Consider the following 17,113-nt stretch of genomic DNA (forward strand, 5'->3'; position numbering starts at 1 on the left):
GCCAAGATTTTCAGTTAAGATTTTTTTAACTGTTTCTCTATCGATGTTTACTTGGTCTGCTATGCTTCTCACAGTCAGCCAATGATTTTGACACACAATTCAACAAATTTTTGCAATGTTTTTGTCAGTTCTGCCGGTTGTTGGCCACCCTGATCTCTCTTCATCAGTGATGCATTCTCTCCCCTCAGAGAAACTTTTAATCCATTTGTACACTGCTGTTTTCTTCATGTCATTATTCCCATAAACTTGGACTAACATCACTGATTTCACTTTCATTCTTCCCAAGTTTAACAAGAAATTTAATGTTTGTTCATTGCTCTAATTCAAGCTCAGACATTCTCACAGTGGCACACAAAAACACGCAACAACAATAATGAACATCACTCAGCAAGACACCACCACATGTCAACAGGAACACAGCTGTGAGACACTGATATACCAATGTTATGAAACTGTACCAAGCTGTTTGTACAGTGCTGCCAATGTGGTGGCAAGTTTGTGAATTTAATTGTCAGATCTCAGTAACTGTTCAGTTTTTCCAACACCATTTATTGAATAGACTTCTTTACCCTGTTGTATATTCTGCCTCCTTTGTCATAGATTAAATGACCAAATAGGTGTGGGATTTTTCCTGGGCTCTCTATTCTGTACCATTGATCTATGTGTCTGTTTTTATGCCAGTACCATGCTATTCTGATAACTATAGCCTTGTTGTACAGCTTGATATCAGGTAGCATGATACCTCCAACTTTGTTCTTTCTCAAGATTGCTGTGTCTGTTTGGGGTCTTTTTTGGTTCCATATAAATTTTAAGATTATTTGTTCTAGTTCTGTGAAAAATACCATTGGTATTTTGATAGGGATTGCATTGAATCTATAGATTGCTTTCAGTAGTATGGACATTTTAATGATATTATTCTTCATATGAGCACGGTATATGCTTCCATTTATTTGTATCTTTTTTAATTGCTTTCTTCAATGTGTTACAGTTTTCTGAGTATAGGTCTTTTACTCCCTTAGTTAAATTTATTTGTAGGTAATTTTTATGCAGTTGTAAATGGGATTGTTATTTGAATTGGTATTTCTGATAGTTCATTATTAATGTATAAAAATGCAACCAATTTTTTATAAGATTTTTATTGGGAAATTGGGGGAAGGGGAACAGAGAAGTTGCTGTCCTTTTGTTCTTCAGTCTAGTTGTGGAGGATGTTGCTTCACTCGCCCAACTTGTCACCATCATTGTGCTCTTCCCAGGTGAGGCATATCAGTCATCAGCTTCTGGACGGCCGCCCACGGCTGCTGCTGGCTGCTCACACTGGCTGCTGGCTACACACGGTAGCCCATGGCAACCCACTGCAGCAGGGGCTGCAGCCTACACTGTCGCTGGCGACTCATGGCAGCCTAGCTCCAGGTTGAGCTGTTGTTCAGCATCTTAGCTATAGAGGGCAGTGTCACTGGCCCTCATATGTGGGATCCGAACCGGGGCCCTCTGGCATCCCAAGCCAGCTTTTAACCATCGCGCCACTTGGCCAGCCCACAACCAATTTTTGAATATTAATTTTGTATCCTGCTACTTTACTGTATTCATTTATCACTTCTAATGTGTGTGTGTGTGTGTGTGTGTGTAATCATTAGAGTTTTTTCTATATAATATCATGTTGTCTGCAAATATTGACAGTTTTACTTCTTCCTTTCCAATTTGGATGCTTTTTGTTTTTCTTCTCTGATTGCTGTACCTAGGACTTCTAATACTCTGTTGAATAAATGTGGTGATAGTGGACATCTTTGTCTTGCTCTTGATCTTAAAAAAAATGCTTCTAGCTTTTCTGCATCACATATGATGTTAGCTCTGGGTTTGTCATATGTGGCCTTTATTATGCTAAGAGATGTTTCCTGTATTCCCACTTTACTGAGAGTTTTTATGATAAACGGATGCTGGATTTTTCTGCATTTATTGAGATGATCATATGATTTTTATCTTTCATTTTGTTTATTTTCTGTATCATATTAATTGATGTGTGGATATTGAACCAACCTTGCTTCCCAAAAAGAAACCCATTTGATCATAGTGTATGATCTTTTAAATGTATTGCTGAATTCTGTTTGCTAATATTTTGTTGAGGATTTTTGCATGTATGTTCATCAGGAATATCAGCCTATAATTTTCTTTCTTTGTAGTGTCTTTGTCTGGTTTTCGAAACAGGATAATGGAGGTCTTATAGAATGAGCTTGGTAGCCTTTTCCCCACTTGGCTTTTTTGGAATAGCTTGAGAAGAATACATATTAATTCTTTGAGTATTTGGTAAAATTCACTGTGAAGCCATTTGGTCCAGAACTTTTATTTGTTGGGAGTTTCAAAAAAATTTTTTTAATCTATCCATGTTATAAACTTAAGTCATCTATCTATCTATCTATCTATCTATCTATCTATCTATCTATCTATCTATCTATCTGTCTTTCTAATAACAGCCTTATTCCTATATAATTCAAATACCCTTTAAGTGTGTGCAATGCAGTGACTTTCAATTTATTCAAACAATTGTGCTCCCATCACCAGTAACTAACTTCAGAATATTTTTATCACCTCCCAAAGTAAACCTCGTACCCATTAAGCAGTCACTCCCCATTTGTCCATTTCCTTAGCCCCTGGTAACCACTAATCTGCTTTATGTCACTCTGGATTTTCCTATTCTGGACTTTTCATATACATGGAATCATAAAATATGTGGTCTTTTGCATTTTCACAAGGTTCGCAGTTCACTATTTTAAAGGTTCATCCATTTGTATCATGTGTCAGTACTTTGCTTTTTATTGCCAAATATATTCCATTGTATGGATATACCACATTTTATTTATCCATTCATCAGGTGATGGGCATTTGGATTGGACTTTTTGGGTATTGTGAATAATGCTGCTATGAACATTTGTGTACAAGATTTTGTGTGGACATATGTTTCCATTTCTCTGGTATATACTTAGGAGTGGAATTGTTGGATCACATGGCAATTCTATATTTAACCTTTTGAGGAACTGCTAAACTCTTTTCCATAGTGGCTTCATCATTTTATAACTCCACCAGTAATATTTGTGGGTTCTAATTTCTCCACATTCTAAGTGGAGAAATTTTATATCACCACCATAAATTATCAACAATAACATAATTAGAAGATAACTTTCAAATCAGACACTCAGAAAACTAAAGAGCTGTTTATTTCTAACATGCTACTCATATCCACTGAAGGTTCTACATATTAACTCGGCTGTTTTTTTAGTTGAAAGAGAGGACTAGGCAACATTAGAAATGTGCTGAAGACAGTAACACCAAGCTGAGACTTTCTTACTGATAATGTTGAAAAAGTACTGAAAGTGGAATAACTTTCTTACTATTAGACTCTATGTTATTTGATGTAGTTTCTAAATGATATCTACAACCTATGCATCACCCCCTTTGGGAACCCATAGAATGTGGAAGCATGTATGCTGTATGCAAGCCTGTTTTATTTTGTTTCAAGTGCATGTTCACATCATACAAGTAACTCAGAGGCAACTGTGGTAGTGTTTATTATGTTTATTGTTTTTTTTTCTGATGGTCTAGGGTTTTTTGAGAACTTGACTAAATTTGAGAAACTGTCAAAAGACTACATTCTTGATAGGATAAAAGCTATTAACCATTAATTTCATTTCTGGAATGTAGACTAAGCAAATAATGCAAAACAAGAAAAATATATATTGGCCACACATGTTTAGAGCAAGACTTATATTTTTTAACTGAAAATGTACATTGTGCATTTTATTCTTATCAATTTTTCTAAAGATAGAGATATTGTTTATTTACTTGATGTTGCTTGTGTATAATGTTGTATACTTGGTATAGATTACATTGAATGGATATGTAATCACCAGCAGAGTCAAGTTTTTGGAAGGAAATAAGCAAAGACCATGACAGAGAATGAAATGAGGTTGTTCCTTTAATGAGGTGGTCAGGAAAGACCATTCTGTGGTCCAAAAGAAGGAGGTGGCTATACAAAGAGCCCGTGAAGAACATGTCAGGGAGGAACACTGTTTGTGTAAAGGTCCAGGATATGAGCACAACACTGGGTGTCTTGGGTAGAAAAAGGAAAAGGTTGTGGGCATGGAGGTCACAAAGTGAAGGGTCAGAATGCTGGAAGCATCTTCTAAATAGCAGTTGAAGTCCCCAAGAATGAGGACAGGGGTTGGAAGTGGGTAGGAATACTGCATGGGAGGAGCTAAACTCTTTAGTGAATGAAGAAGAGTAATCAGGGAGCTGAGAGATGACACCAACAAGAACAGGGAGAAGGCAGAATGGTTTCATCCACAGACTTCACTCTGAAGATGTGTTCCATGTCTAGGTATGGCAGTGAAGAGCAAGGAGGACACCAGCGCCTACTGCTACCCTGTGGTTCCTGGGGCAGAAGAGAAAGAACAGCCTCCATTTGGGGGAATCTGCGGGGAAGGTGGTGTCCTCACAAGGCAGCCATATTTTCATTAAGGCAAGAGCAAGGAGAATACCCTGAGAAAAGGCTTGAGGATAGAGTGGGTGTTCCTGAGGAAATGGGGGAAGTGTTTGGGAGAGAGAAGGGAGATGAGAGATCAGCTCAGATATGTAGTTCCTGGTGGTTGTAGTAAAAGTACGTTAATATGCAGACTCCAGGGCCTCACTCAAGACCCATTGAATTAGAATCTCTGTGGGGTGGAGGTTTGCATATTAACAAACATCTCCAATGATTATGATGTGCATCCAGGTAGGGGATTACCTGCATTACATAGTGTCTGATATTTCTTCTAGCTACAAAATTGGAAGTATGATGAGGATTTGGATCAGGGTCCTAGCAGTGAGCAACAGGGAAGGAATGGGTTCAATGAACATTTCAAAAGATGGCTCAAGGTAAGAATATGAGAGAGGTGGAGTGAGTCAAAGGTGATTGGAAACATTTTTTTTTAAAGATTTTTATTGGGGAATTGGGAGGATGGGATTAGTGCTGGGGAATTGGGGGAAGGGGAACAGACAAGTTGCTGTCGTTTTTTGTTCTTCGGTCTAGTTGTGGAAGACGTTGCTTCACTGGCCCAAGTTGGCACCATCATTGTGCTCTTCCCAGGTGAGGCATATCAGTCATCAGCTTCTGGACGGCCACCCACGGCTGCTGCTGGCCGCTCACGCTGGCTGCTGGCTACATATGGTAGCCCATGGCAATCCACTGCCACAGGGGCTGCAGCCTACGCCGTCGCCGGCGACTCACAGCAACCCAGCTCCAGGTTGAGCTGTTGTTCAGCATCTTAGCTGTGGAGGGCAGTGTCACTGGCCCTCATATGTGGGATCCAAACCGGGGCCCTCTGGCGTCCCAAGCCAGGTCTTAACCATCGCGCCACTCGTCCGGCCCGGAAACATATTTTTTAAGACTTATGTTAGGACTTTCTTTTGATTGCTAAGTTGTAAGTTTGTTTCAAACTGACTTAAACAAAGGAGAACTTTTGACTTAATAAATGAGCTGTCCAAGTTTAGGGTCACATGCTCCTGGATCCAGGTGCTCAAGTAATGCCACCAGAGATCTGACCCACCACTTTGTGGCTCTGCTTTCTGTTGTGTTAAGTTGACTCCCATTCAGGCTCTACCAGTGGGGTTACCACTAGCTCCGGCCTTAAGCAATAGGTCTTTAAAAATCCTGGACAGTAGGGCCGGCCGAGTGGCGCAATGGTTAAGAACTGGCTTGGGACGCCAGAGGGCCCCGGGTCGGATCCTACATATGAGGGCGAGTGACGCTGCCCTCTACAGCTAAGATGCTGAACAACAGCTCAACCTGGAGCTGGGCTGCCATGAGTCGCCGGCAACGGCATAGGCTGCAGCCCCTGTGGCAGTGGGTTGCCATGGGCTACCATGTGTAGTTAGCAGCCAGCGTGAGCGGCCCTCAAGCCACCGTGAGCGGCCATCCAGAAGCCGACGACTGATCTGCCTCACTCGGGAAGAGCGCAATGATGGTGCCAACTTGGGCCAGTGAAGCAACGTCCTCCACAACAGACTGAAGAACAAAAAGACAGGAACTTGTCTGTTCCCCTTCCCCCAATTCCCCAGTGCTGTTCCCATCGCCCCAATTCCCCAATAAAAATCTTTAAAAAAAAATCCTGGACAGTAAATGTCTACTTTGGTCTCCTTTTATAAAGTATAAATAAGAACATAATTAGCCATCAGTCAGAGTACTGCTACAATTCCCTATCACCCATTCCCCACCAAAGTCCCTGATTCAAGGGGTTAAGAAGTCCTAGGTTTGTAGACTAGACTTCCCTTGATCCTCACAGTCTTGAGTGACATTTGAGAGGTGCTGAGTGTGCCATTGATAGGAGTTGGTGAAAGTCACATTTCAGCGACCTTAAACTTGATTATTCATTGTGACTGCACAACACAAATGCTTATTACATGAAGCCTGAGGGATTTTTTTAAATTAAAATTTATTGGGGTGACAGTGGTCAGTAAAATTACATAGGTTTCAAGTGTATAATTCTGTAATACATCATCTATATAGCATATCTATGTTCACCACCCAGAGTCATTTCTTCCATCACCGTGTATTTGACCCCTTTTATCCTCATCTACCACCCCCTTTCCCCACTTCCCCTCTGGTAACCAAGTACTATACTATAGTCTGTGTCTATGAGTTTTTGTTTCTTCATTTATTTGCCTTCTTCCTTTGTTGCTTTCAGTTTTATACACCATGTATCAGTGAAATCATATGGTTCTCGACTTTTTCTGTGTGACTTATTTCTCTTAGCTTAATAATCTCAAGATCCATCCATATTGTTGTAAATGGCAGTATTTCATTTTTTCTTATGGCAGAATAGTATTCCATTGTGTATATAAACCACATCTTTATCCAATCACCTATCGAAGGACTCTTTGGTTGTTTGTTTCCATGTCTTGTCCACCATAAATAAAGCTGCAATGAATATCAAAGCACATATACCTTAACAGATAAATGTTTTCAGATTTTTTGGGTATATACCCAGCAGAGGGATTGCTGGATCAATGGTAATTCTATTCTTAATTTTTTGAGTAACCTCCACACTGCCTTCCATAATGGCTGCAGCAATCTGCATTTCCACCAACAGTGTATGAGGGATTCTTTTTTCCACAGCCTCTCCAACACTTACTATTATTTGTCTTATTGATTGACATTCTAACCAGTGTGAGGTGATATCTCATTGTGGTTTTTATCTTAATTTCTCTGAATTTTTAATGTAATGTGAGAGATAATAAAGTTGGTGCAGCAAAGTTCTCATTAAATTATAACCACTGACACTTGAACTGCCAATAAGAGAGGCTTTTATTTATCTTTTATAGTGTCTGCCACCGAACACTAAGAAAGACTACAGCCCCTAGCTCCTGCTGTTTGTATAGTGCATTCTCAAGTCATGAGGCCTGCAAAGAGAAGTGACCTGCTGTGAAGCAGGGGAGTGCAAGCTTTTTTTTCATTAGAAAAATGAAAAAAAAGTATATGTAAAATAATTTGGGCTCACAAAAAGATAAAGATAATAACATAATGAATTTCTATGTATCCTGCACTTATCTTAGGAAATAAAAACTTAAGTCCTCAGAGATAACCACTACCATACATGTGATGTTTATAATCCTTACACATGTTTACTTTTCCTCCATATGTCTGTGAACACCACACATGCTATTTTGCTTGTTTTTAAGCTTCATGCATATGGTGCCACCCCACTTTTATCCTTCTACAGATTGCTTTTGTTGTCTTTGGCTTATATTAATAGATGATGTTCTGTTTTTTCCTTACACTGCTATGTAGTATTCCACTTAAGATATCAAATAGATTCATGATTCTTCTGTGGGTGGACAGCAAAGTTATGTCCAATATTTCACTATGATAAACAGGGTTGATGTGAACCTTCTTGCAGGAGTCTTGTGCAAATGTGCAAGAGCTTCTTCAGGTTATCCATATGGGTGTAGAAAGGGATGACTGGAGGGATATATGTACATCTTCACTCCTGCTAGATGTTGCCAAATGGCTCTCCAAAGTGTTTGGGCTAACTGAAACACTGTCCCTCACAGTGTCTGAACTGTCCCCTACCTCCACATCCACTTCAGAACTCTATGGTCCAAATTTTATTTTATTCTTTAGTTTTTGCCAATCTGAAAGTAAAATGAAATCTCTTTATTGTACTTCCCTGATTGCTAAAGTTCAACTTTTTATTCATGTAGAAACCAGTGTGTAAAGCTAAACCAGGAAAAGTTGTTCTGTTTTGGGGTTCAGTAATGTTTCATATGTAAGATTTCTAAGCTATTGCATTTACTGTTTTAGTACCTTTGGATGATGCCTATGTTCCTAAATATTGAGCATTTTTTAAGTAAATGAGTTTGCATTAAATCTCTTTTGTAGCCTATTTTGGCTATTCTTTTGTCTGTGATTTAAGCCTTATCTGTGACACCGCCTATCTATCCCTTTACATAAGTTAGTTGGGAGTTGGCTTTAATAGTGGGTATGAAAATCCACCCATGAAGCTGAGGAAGAGAATAGATGTTTGATTCCTGAAGGCAGGCATCCTCGAATTCACCAGGCCTGTTCCTGATCCAGTGCCTTTGCTCTGACTATTCCCTCTGCCTGGAATGCTCCTCACCCAGAAATGCACATGGCTCACTCCCTCACCTTCTTCAAGTTGTCTTCAGATCTCACTTTCTCAGTGAGGCCTTTCTTGACTTTGCACTATATATTATGTGCCAGTCTAGCAGCCACTCCTCTATCTCTTCCTGCTCAACTATGTATTTCCTTCATAGTGCTTATCACTGGATGACTTTCTATGTAAATCACTTAGTTACTATTTACTTTGTTATTTCTTTCTTTGTCTTTCCTCTATCACCTATGGAATGTAACTTTTGCAAGCAGGCATTGGATCTGTTTTGTTCACCACAGTAGTCCCTCCTTATCCCTGGTTTCATTTACCTGTGGTCAACCATGGTCTGAAAATATTAAATGGAAAATTCCAGAAATAAACAATTTATAAGTTTTAAATTGCACCCCATTCTCAGCAGCATTATGAATTCTCCTGCCAGCCCACTCTGTCCCACACAGGATGTGAATCATTCTTTTGTCCAGCATATCTACACAGTATACGTTATATAACCATTAGTCACTTAAGAGCTTTCTCAGTCATCAGATTGACTATAGAAGTATCAAAGCGCTTATATTCAAGTCACCATTATTTTACTTAATATTGGCCCCAAAGTGCAAGAGTAGTAATGCTGACAATTTGGATATACTAAGTAGGAGCTGTAAAGTGCTTCCTTTAAGTGAAAAGGCATGTATGTATAGGGGGAAAAAACGCATATTATAGGGTGCAGTACTATTCACAGTTTCAGGCATCCACTGAGGGTCTTAGAACATATCCCTCATGAATAAAGGATACTGTATATACTATGTTTTTTCCTATACATACATACCTATGACAAAGTTTAATTTATAAATTCAGCACAATTAAAGGTTAACAATTGTAAAAATATATTGTAATAAAAGTTATGTGAATTCAGTCTCTCTTTTTCTCAAAATATCTTATTGTACTATATCACCTGTTTCACTTAAAGGGAGGCTCTCCCAGTTATCCAAGTGAGGGAAGATGGCGGCCTCATTAGATAGCAAAAGGAGGATGAAGAGAATTGGACGATTCAGGGAGACACTTAGAACATCTCTGCTGTCTTTTTCTGTGATCCCTGGAATCTGAGTAACTCTCTGCATGTGGGCTTAGCTGATCCAGGAAGCTGTGCTTCTACTCAGCATGCTCCTAAGTAATCAAATTGGAAAGCTACCCAAAGTGCTCCACCCACATCTTCAACTTTCTTCTTGGGGAAAGAAATCTGGAGCAAGACGCCATGATTCAGCAGAGCAGTGAATAATGGAGTAGCACACTGATTGTATTCAAAGTTTTTGGAAGGAAGGTAGCATTTGACATCCAAGTTCCCCTGGTCTCTGAATCTTTTATATAAGTAAATTAGTTTCATTTGTCTCAGGGCACTTTTTTCCAGGCCAACTTCTTTCAGCTTGCCTGCAAGTGTTTCTCAGTGGTGTGTTTGAGGCTTGGCTGCCTCCCCTTGTCTGGAACAAATCTTTTATTACAAGGAAATTGCTGGATGATGATTCTGGACTCGTGAATTCTAGTCCCCTCCCAGTTGTTGACTCGGTATTTGATACCTTGGTAATTTTCAACTTAACTTGCCTCATCGCCTGCCTGTTTCTCATTAATATCAGTTTCACACTGGAAGCTAAATTTCACACCTACGCCCTCAGCAATCTTGAGTGACACAATTAAGATTAACACCTGTTTCTTCAAGACTCTCCCAAGATGTAATGGAGGCACACGTATTCGTTTCTTTGCTCACCTCCCGGACTTGTATGATTTTCCTTTGGCTCAGCGGTCATGCATTCCACCGCAACCTAAATCCATCCAGATGATAGGAATATCATATTGCTCATTTCACATGGGAAAGCCATGACCCACCCTCCTCTTGTTCAAGTTGCATTCAAATCTAATTTCCATGACCCTTGCTGGTGGGAGCACCACAGACTTAGTGTCAGCTGTTGAAATTTTGCAATGCTATTTCCAAACACAGCCAGCAGGCACTGGACAGCTGAGTGCTGGCAGAAAATGTCTCAGACACCTACAGCAGTCCCAATGGTGACTCATCCTGCTGCTACCAGGATAAATATTGGAATTAATGGTATTTTTCTCTAAGCAGGAAGAATTGTCAAAATGCTTATCACTTTATAAAATATAACAGATTGTGCCTGTTCATGTTTTGAAATGTTTCAACCATTCACTAGCTGTTTTTTTTTAATGAGTTTAGTGTAAGCTTTAACATTTTCGTCTTTTTCCTTTTTCCCAGGAGGCATGGAGAAGCCAAAAATGTCCGTGCTGTGCTGCCACCTAGGCTCTGGATGCACCTGGCTGTGGTTGCCTGTGGCAATCGGCTGGAGGAGACCCTGGTCATGCTTAAATCAGCTGTGCTCTTTAGCCACAGGAAGATGCAATTTCATATTTTCACAGAAGAATCTCTGAAGCCCGAGTTTGAGAAGCAGGTGAGTTTGTGGAAATTGTAGGAAAATATTTACTGAGCGCAGCCAGGCTGCATTTTGGGAATACATACCCTGCTCACTAATGTACTTGCTGCACACTCAGCTGTGTGACTGTGGGTCCTCGGCTCTGAGCCTTACTATTCTCATCTGTAGTATAGGGATGATCACATATAACCTATAGAGACAGTGTGACAATTAAATGAGATGATGCACTTAAAGCACTTGACCCAGAGCTTAATCCCTCTTGATGTTATCAACATTGTCCTCACTTGGGAGACAGGTAGCTTATTTTTATTGATTTATATATGTTTTATGAATGAAAAGTAATATACGTCCATTAAAATAAGCTCAAACAATATAGATGTTATAAACTAAAAGGTGGCAGTCCTTGCTACCCTTCAACTCTATCCAGGAAACTATCAGAATTAACAATTTTGAGTGATTCTTCTGTATGTATTTTTCATATACAGATGTGTGTGTGTGTGTGTTTATCTGAATGAGGGTGTACATATGTGTATATGCATGTATTTTTGTCATACATATAGGCACCTATATAATATATGAATATGTATGTACTGAGTTTAAAATATATTTCTTTTACAAAATCGGCATTATTCTCTACATGTTATTCTGGAACTTGCTTTTCCTCACTTAAAACCATATCATCAGCATCATTCCAGGCCAGGATTCATACATTCTTACCTCATTCTTTTTGGTAACTAGTATTTTATTATGTGGCTGGGTCATCATTTATTTGACTATTCCTATATTGAGGAACAAATAATGATTTTTTTACCAGTACACGAGGAGAGCTTTGGAAATGCCTCTTCTCCCCAGTGTAGGTACATGTGTTACTTTGCAGACCAAGCTTTGTTTCCCTGAAAGTCTTCTCTTGCAGTAACTTCTTGAGTATAGGCAGAACAAGAACCTGTTGTTTTGTATCCACTAACTTGAGTCAACAGGCTAGCTGCACTAAGGAGAAATGCTGCTAAGGCATGTTGGGCAAAGAAAGGCTAATAATAGAAAGCTAGAGAATCTGTTACATTTTCTAAAGAAAAAAAACCACGTTGACATCTTCACCAAGAGAAACCAAGGGAACAAATAATCTTAGGGCCTTGAAATTGATTGCAAAATGCCTTGAAAATGATCTGAGTCAGGGGAAGAAGAAAGGAAAAGGATTGAAACACACATAGTTAGCTGTTCTGAAGCTGTAGTGTAGGGAAATGACAACAGTAATAATACTAAGCACTTGTTAAGGGTTTATAATTTATGATTTGCTTTTATTTAATTTTCACAGCAACATTTTGAAAAAGGTAACAATCATGTTGCTAATTTACAAACTGAGGTCACTGAGACTTAAACAGTTTCAGGGATTTGCTCATCAGGTGTCAGTTCAGGGTTACTGAGTCAAACCCCCATGAACTTAACCACTAGACATTACTACCTCCCAAACTAGGAGACAGAAAACTGAGCTCCACCGTTTACTTGCTGGATGATCTCAGCAAGTCTTGTGCCCTTTTTGAGCTTCAGTTTCCCCATCTACAACTTGGGCCTGGCAGGATTGAAAGAAGAGATAATATATGTGTAATCAGGACAGGCTAGGTCAGACTGCAGTAACAACTCTCAAAAAGCTCAGAGACTTTCCACATGCCTGCTGCCGGTCTCACACATACAGCAGATTCTCTGTCCACACAGCCACTTAGGTCTGGGACCAAAGTTGACAGACTGTTCATGCTTCTATGTACACCTGCTAGAAAATGAGATCTCTACAGTTCTTGGGATGCCACTACAAGAAGGAGAAAGATGAACAGATCACGACAGTTCTTTCTGTTCTCTCAGCTTGACAGCGACACAGGTTTTTTCTGCTCACTACAGAAGTAGTCACAAGGCCCACCCAAATCCAAAGGGGCTGAAAAGTACTCTATGTTCAGGAAAGGAGGAAACTGGCTATGGGCAAACACTAGGAATATCTTATATAATAGCCAATTGACAAGTATTATTGTGTACCTACTGCATGTTAGAAGCTGGGGCGTGAGGATGGAGCAGAACAAAACATAGACTTTAAAAAAAGCTAAAAGGAAGGAAGATGTGTATGTTTAACCACATGTGTGTGGCAGATTGTATTTTCCAAGAGGTCTTCAGTGGTTCCACTTCCTGTTATTCACACCCTTATGTACCTCCCTTCTTCGCTGTCCCAGGGTTGGTGTGTGACCAATAACATGTGGAAGAAGTGATGCTATATCACTTCAGAATTAGGTTTTAAAAAGGCACTATGTCTTGCATCTTGTTCATATTCTCTTTCTCTCTTGGATCACTTGCTCTGGGGGAAGTCAGTTGCCATATCAGAGCAGACCTTGGAGAGTCCCACATGTTAAGGAATGAAGGCCTCTTACTGACATCCATGTGAGTGAACTTGGAGACAGAACCTCCAGCCCTATCTAGCCTTTAGATGACTATAGCCCTAGTCTATAGCTGCAATCTCATGAAAAGCTCAGAGCCAGAACAACCCAGCTCTCAGATTCCTGACCCTATATGAGATAATAAATGTTTTGGGTTTTAAGTTACTAAGTTCATGGGTAATTTGCTATCAGGCAATGGCTAATACATATACCTCTACACACATAATATGTATGTATGTATAAAATAGGGTTTTATAAATATAATGCTATGTGACATCTGAGGCTAGGTCATAGAAAGGATATAGCTTCTGCCTAGTTTTTTCTTGGGATGCCTGACCCTGGAACCTGGACAACATGCTGTGATGAAGCCCAAATTAGCCTGTATTGAGAGACCACATACAGAGAGGAACTGGGTTCCCCAGCCAATAACTACCTTCACCTGCCAGACATGTGAGTGAATGAGTCTTCAAATGATTCCAGATCCCAGCCTTCCAAGCTTCCTGCTAAGGCCCCAAACATTGTGGAGCACAGTCAAGCCTACTTTTCTGTGCCTTCTCCAAATTCCTGATGCGCGGAACCTATGAGCATAATAAATGGTTGTTTTATTTTATACTACTAAGTTTGGGATACTTTGTTATGAGCCATAGTAACTGAGCACGATAAATTAGGAGCTAAATTGCATGTGGGTGATCATTTTAGACACTTGTGAAGTTGTGCCATGTTTTGAATTGCCCTGATGACTTTACCCCTTTGATGGCTCATTTTTCCTCAGGACTTTGTTAAACCAGTGATGCTCAACTAACAAAGGAAATTATAATAGGGTATTAAAAGCCACACAGGGACTATGATGTCACCCCCTTTTTTTCCATACTGGGATTATGGTGCCAGTTTAGATTTAAAATATTGGTTCTTACATAAGTCACAGAACTTTTCTCGGCCCCAATTTCTTCATCTTTATCAAAGGATAAGAAAGAAACCTATGGTAGATACACAAAAGGGACAAATGATTCTTGCTTTGCTTATTGCAGAGTAAAATTGTGAGACTGAATCAGATAATCTACATATTCTCTCATTCCATAAAGATTATTGGGAATGTTTTCTATATGTTTGGCACTGAATTAGCCCTAAAATAGCAGATCAGCAGCAGTGGGTTTTAGCTCAACCACAGGACATGGTGGAGGGTCAGGTTATGCCACTGTTCTAAAGACTGTCTGTTCCAATATGGAGAGGCCTTGTGGGAATACCCAGAGTTTCTTCCTGGGAAGTGCAGTGTCACATACCTCAAGGTAAAAGCAAAACAAAATACTAATTACCATCATGATTCCTCTGGGAGTTGTGTTGTGGGTGAATTCTGTGTAAGTAGAATTTTTTTTTAAGCTGCTTAAGTACAATGTGTCTGGTGGTATTTACCATCTAGGTTGTAGTACTTTAATATTTTAAAGTTTCAGCTGGTTGATTTCCTAGACTCTCCAGGCAGCTCAGGATCAGACATGTGATTTAGGTTTGACTAATCTGTGCTCCTGCCCCAGACTCAGTATTAGTAAATAGTGGGATACAGAAGTGGGGATAATCATCTGTCCATTCTGGTGACAGCTGGGGCCAGTGAGGCAGCAATATTGTCTGTCTGTGTGTGTGTGTGTGTGTGTGTGTGTGTGTGTGTGTGTGTGTGTAGCCCTGCCATGGGAAGAAGTGTCAACTGGAACTCCCAGTGGCTGCAATCAATATACTATTTGCATATATGCATAGTAAAAAATGTAAATGACTGAATATTTCAGTTGAAAGACAGAGGTAGGTAAACCCTTGTAGAAGACTGTATGGTAAAGATCCAAGAGTCAAGGAAACCAGTAGAGCTGGGACCTTCCTGTTCCTCCTTGGGCTGTTGTACTGGGTGTTTGTGCCCAGTGTCCGTTCTGAATGGTTGGTACTCTTGCACTGAATGTTTCTGCCTAGTATCAGTTCTGATGTGTTCGAGCAATTGTACTGGGTATTTATGCCTGATGTGGGTTCTGATTGGTCAGTCAGTGCCCTTGATTAATCGGTTGTCAAATACTTGGACTATCATTCCTACTTTTTCTCATTCTGAGATTTCTCTCCCAAATAGCCATCTCAAAATTACAAATTTAAAGTGTTTCCAATGGTATGTGTTTTAAAAAATTTTTGTGTGACTATATTAGCAATATATGTATATTGACAAAATCATAAATTCTTAAATGAAAAAGCATTAATCATTATACTAATGCTCAGGGAGAACAATTTTGGTGTTTTTATTTATATTTTTTTACTTTTCATATCAGTATTAGAAATGGGATCATATCATATATTCTCTTTTGTATCACTGATACTTATATTACTGAATTTCTTCTAAAACAAGGGTTGACCAACTTTTTCTGTGAAAGACCAGATAGTAACTATTTTAGGCTTTGCAGGCTGTATGGTCTCACAGTTAATCAACTCTGCTCTTTACCATAAAAGCAACCATAGAAATGTGGAAACAAAAGGATGTGGCTGTGTTCCAATAAAACTGTTATTTATGAACACTGAAATTCAACTTTCATGTGATTTTTCACATCACATAATATTACTCTTGGTTGTTTTTATTCCCAACTATTTAAAAATATCTACGCATTCTTGGCTTGTGCACTATGTGTAGCAAGCTGGGTTGGGTCCTTGCACTACCATGGTTTTTTACCCTTGTTCTACAACATTGTCACTAGTAGCTACATAGAGTTCTGTTATGTAGACATACCCCAGAGCTTATTTAACCAATCTTATATTTAGGTTGTTTTCCATTTTTCACTGTTATAAACAACACGACAGTAGATAACCTCATAATAAGTACATGTAGACTTTTGGGATTTTTCCTTAGGATAAATTCTTAGAAGTAAAATATTATGGCAATGGGAAAGCATTAGCTCAAAAAATTGAAAAAGACACACAAATGATAAATAAGCATATGAAAAGATGCACATCATATATCATTAGGGAATTTCAAATTAAAACAATGAGATACCACTACATAACTATTAGAATGGCTAAAGTTCACAACACTGACAACACCAAAGGGTAGTAAGAATGTAGAGAAACAGGAACTCTCATTTATTGCTAGTGGGAATGCAAAGTGGTATAACCACTTTGGAAGGCAGTTTGGCAGTTTCTTAGAGAGCTAAATGTAGGCTGACCATGCAATCCAACAGTCATACTTTTTGTTATTTACCCAAATGAACTGAGAAACTGTCCACACAAAAACCTGCACATGAATGTTTTTAGCGGCTTTATTTATAATCACCTAAAACTGGAAGCAACCATGTCCTTTAATAGGTAAATAGATAAACAAACTAATATATCCCTAAATGGAATTTTAGTCAGTGATAAAAAAAATAAGCTTATCAAGCCACAAAAAGACATGGAAGAGCTTTTAATGTGTACTGCTAACTGAAAGAAGCCAATCTGAAAAAGCTATATAACTGTATGACTCCAACTATATGATGTTCTGGAAAAGTCAAAACTATGTGACAGTAAAAAGATCAGTGGTGGGCCGGCCGAGTGGCGCGATGGTTAAGAACTCGCTTGGGATGCCAGAGGGCCCCGGTTTGGATCCCACATATGAGGGCCAGTGACACTG

General features: G+C 39.3%; 1 protein-coding gene across 2 annotated transcripts in view; it reads left to right on the forward strand.

Moving 5' to 3' along the window:
* GXYLT2 (glucoside xylosyltransferase 2) overlaps positions 1–17,113 on the forward strand; it is a 164,730-nt gene that overhangs the window by 30,979 nt on the left and 116,638 nt on the right. For both annotated transcript variants that reach the window (XM_019626544.1, XM_019626545.1), the window contains exon 2: positions 10,903–11,095. In XM_019626544.1, coding sequence (XP_019482089.1) covers positions 10,903–11,095 — 193 coding nt within the window. The remainder of the gene's footprint in view (positions 1–10,902; positions 11,096–17,113) is intronic.

This window comes from Hipposideros armiger, unplaced genomic scaffold (genome assembly GCF_001890085.2).
Source record: "Hipposideros armiger isolate ML-2016 unplaced genomic scaffold, ASM189008v1 scaffold_683, whole genome shotgun sequence".
Taxonomy (NCBI): domain Eukaryota; kingdom Metazoa; phylum Chordata; class Mammalia; order Chiroptera; family Hipposideridae; genus Hipposideros; species Hipposideros armiger.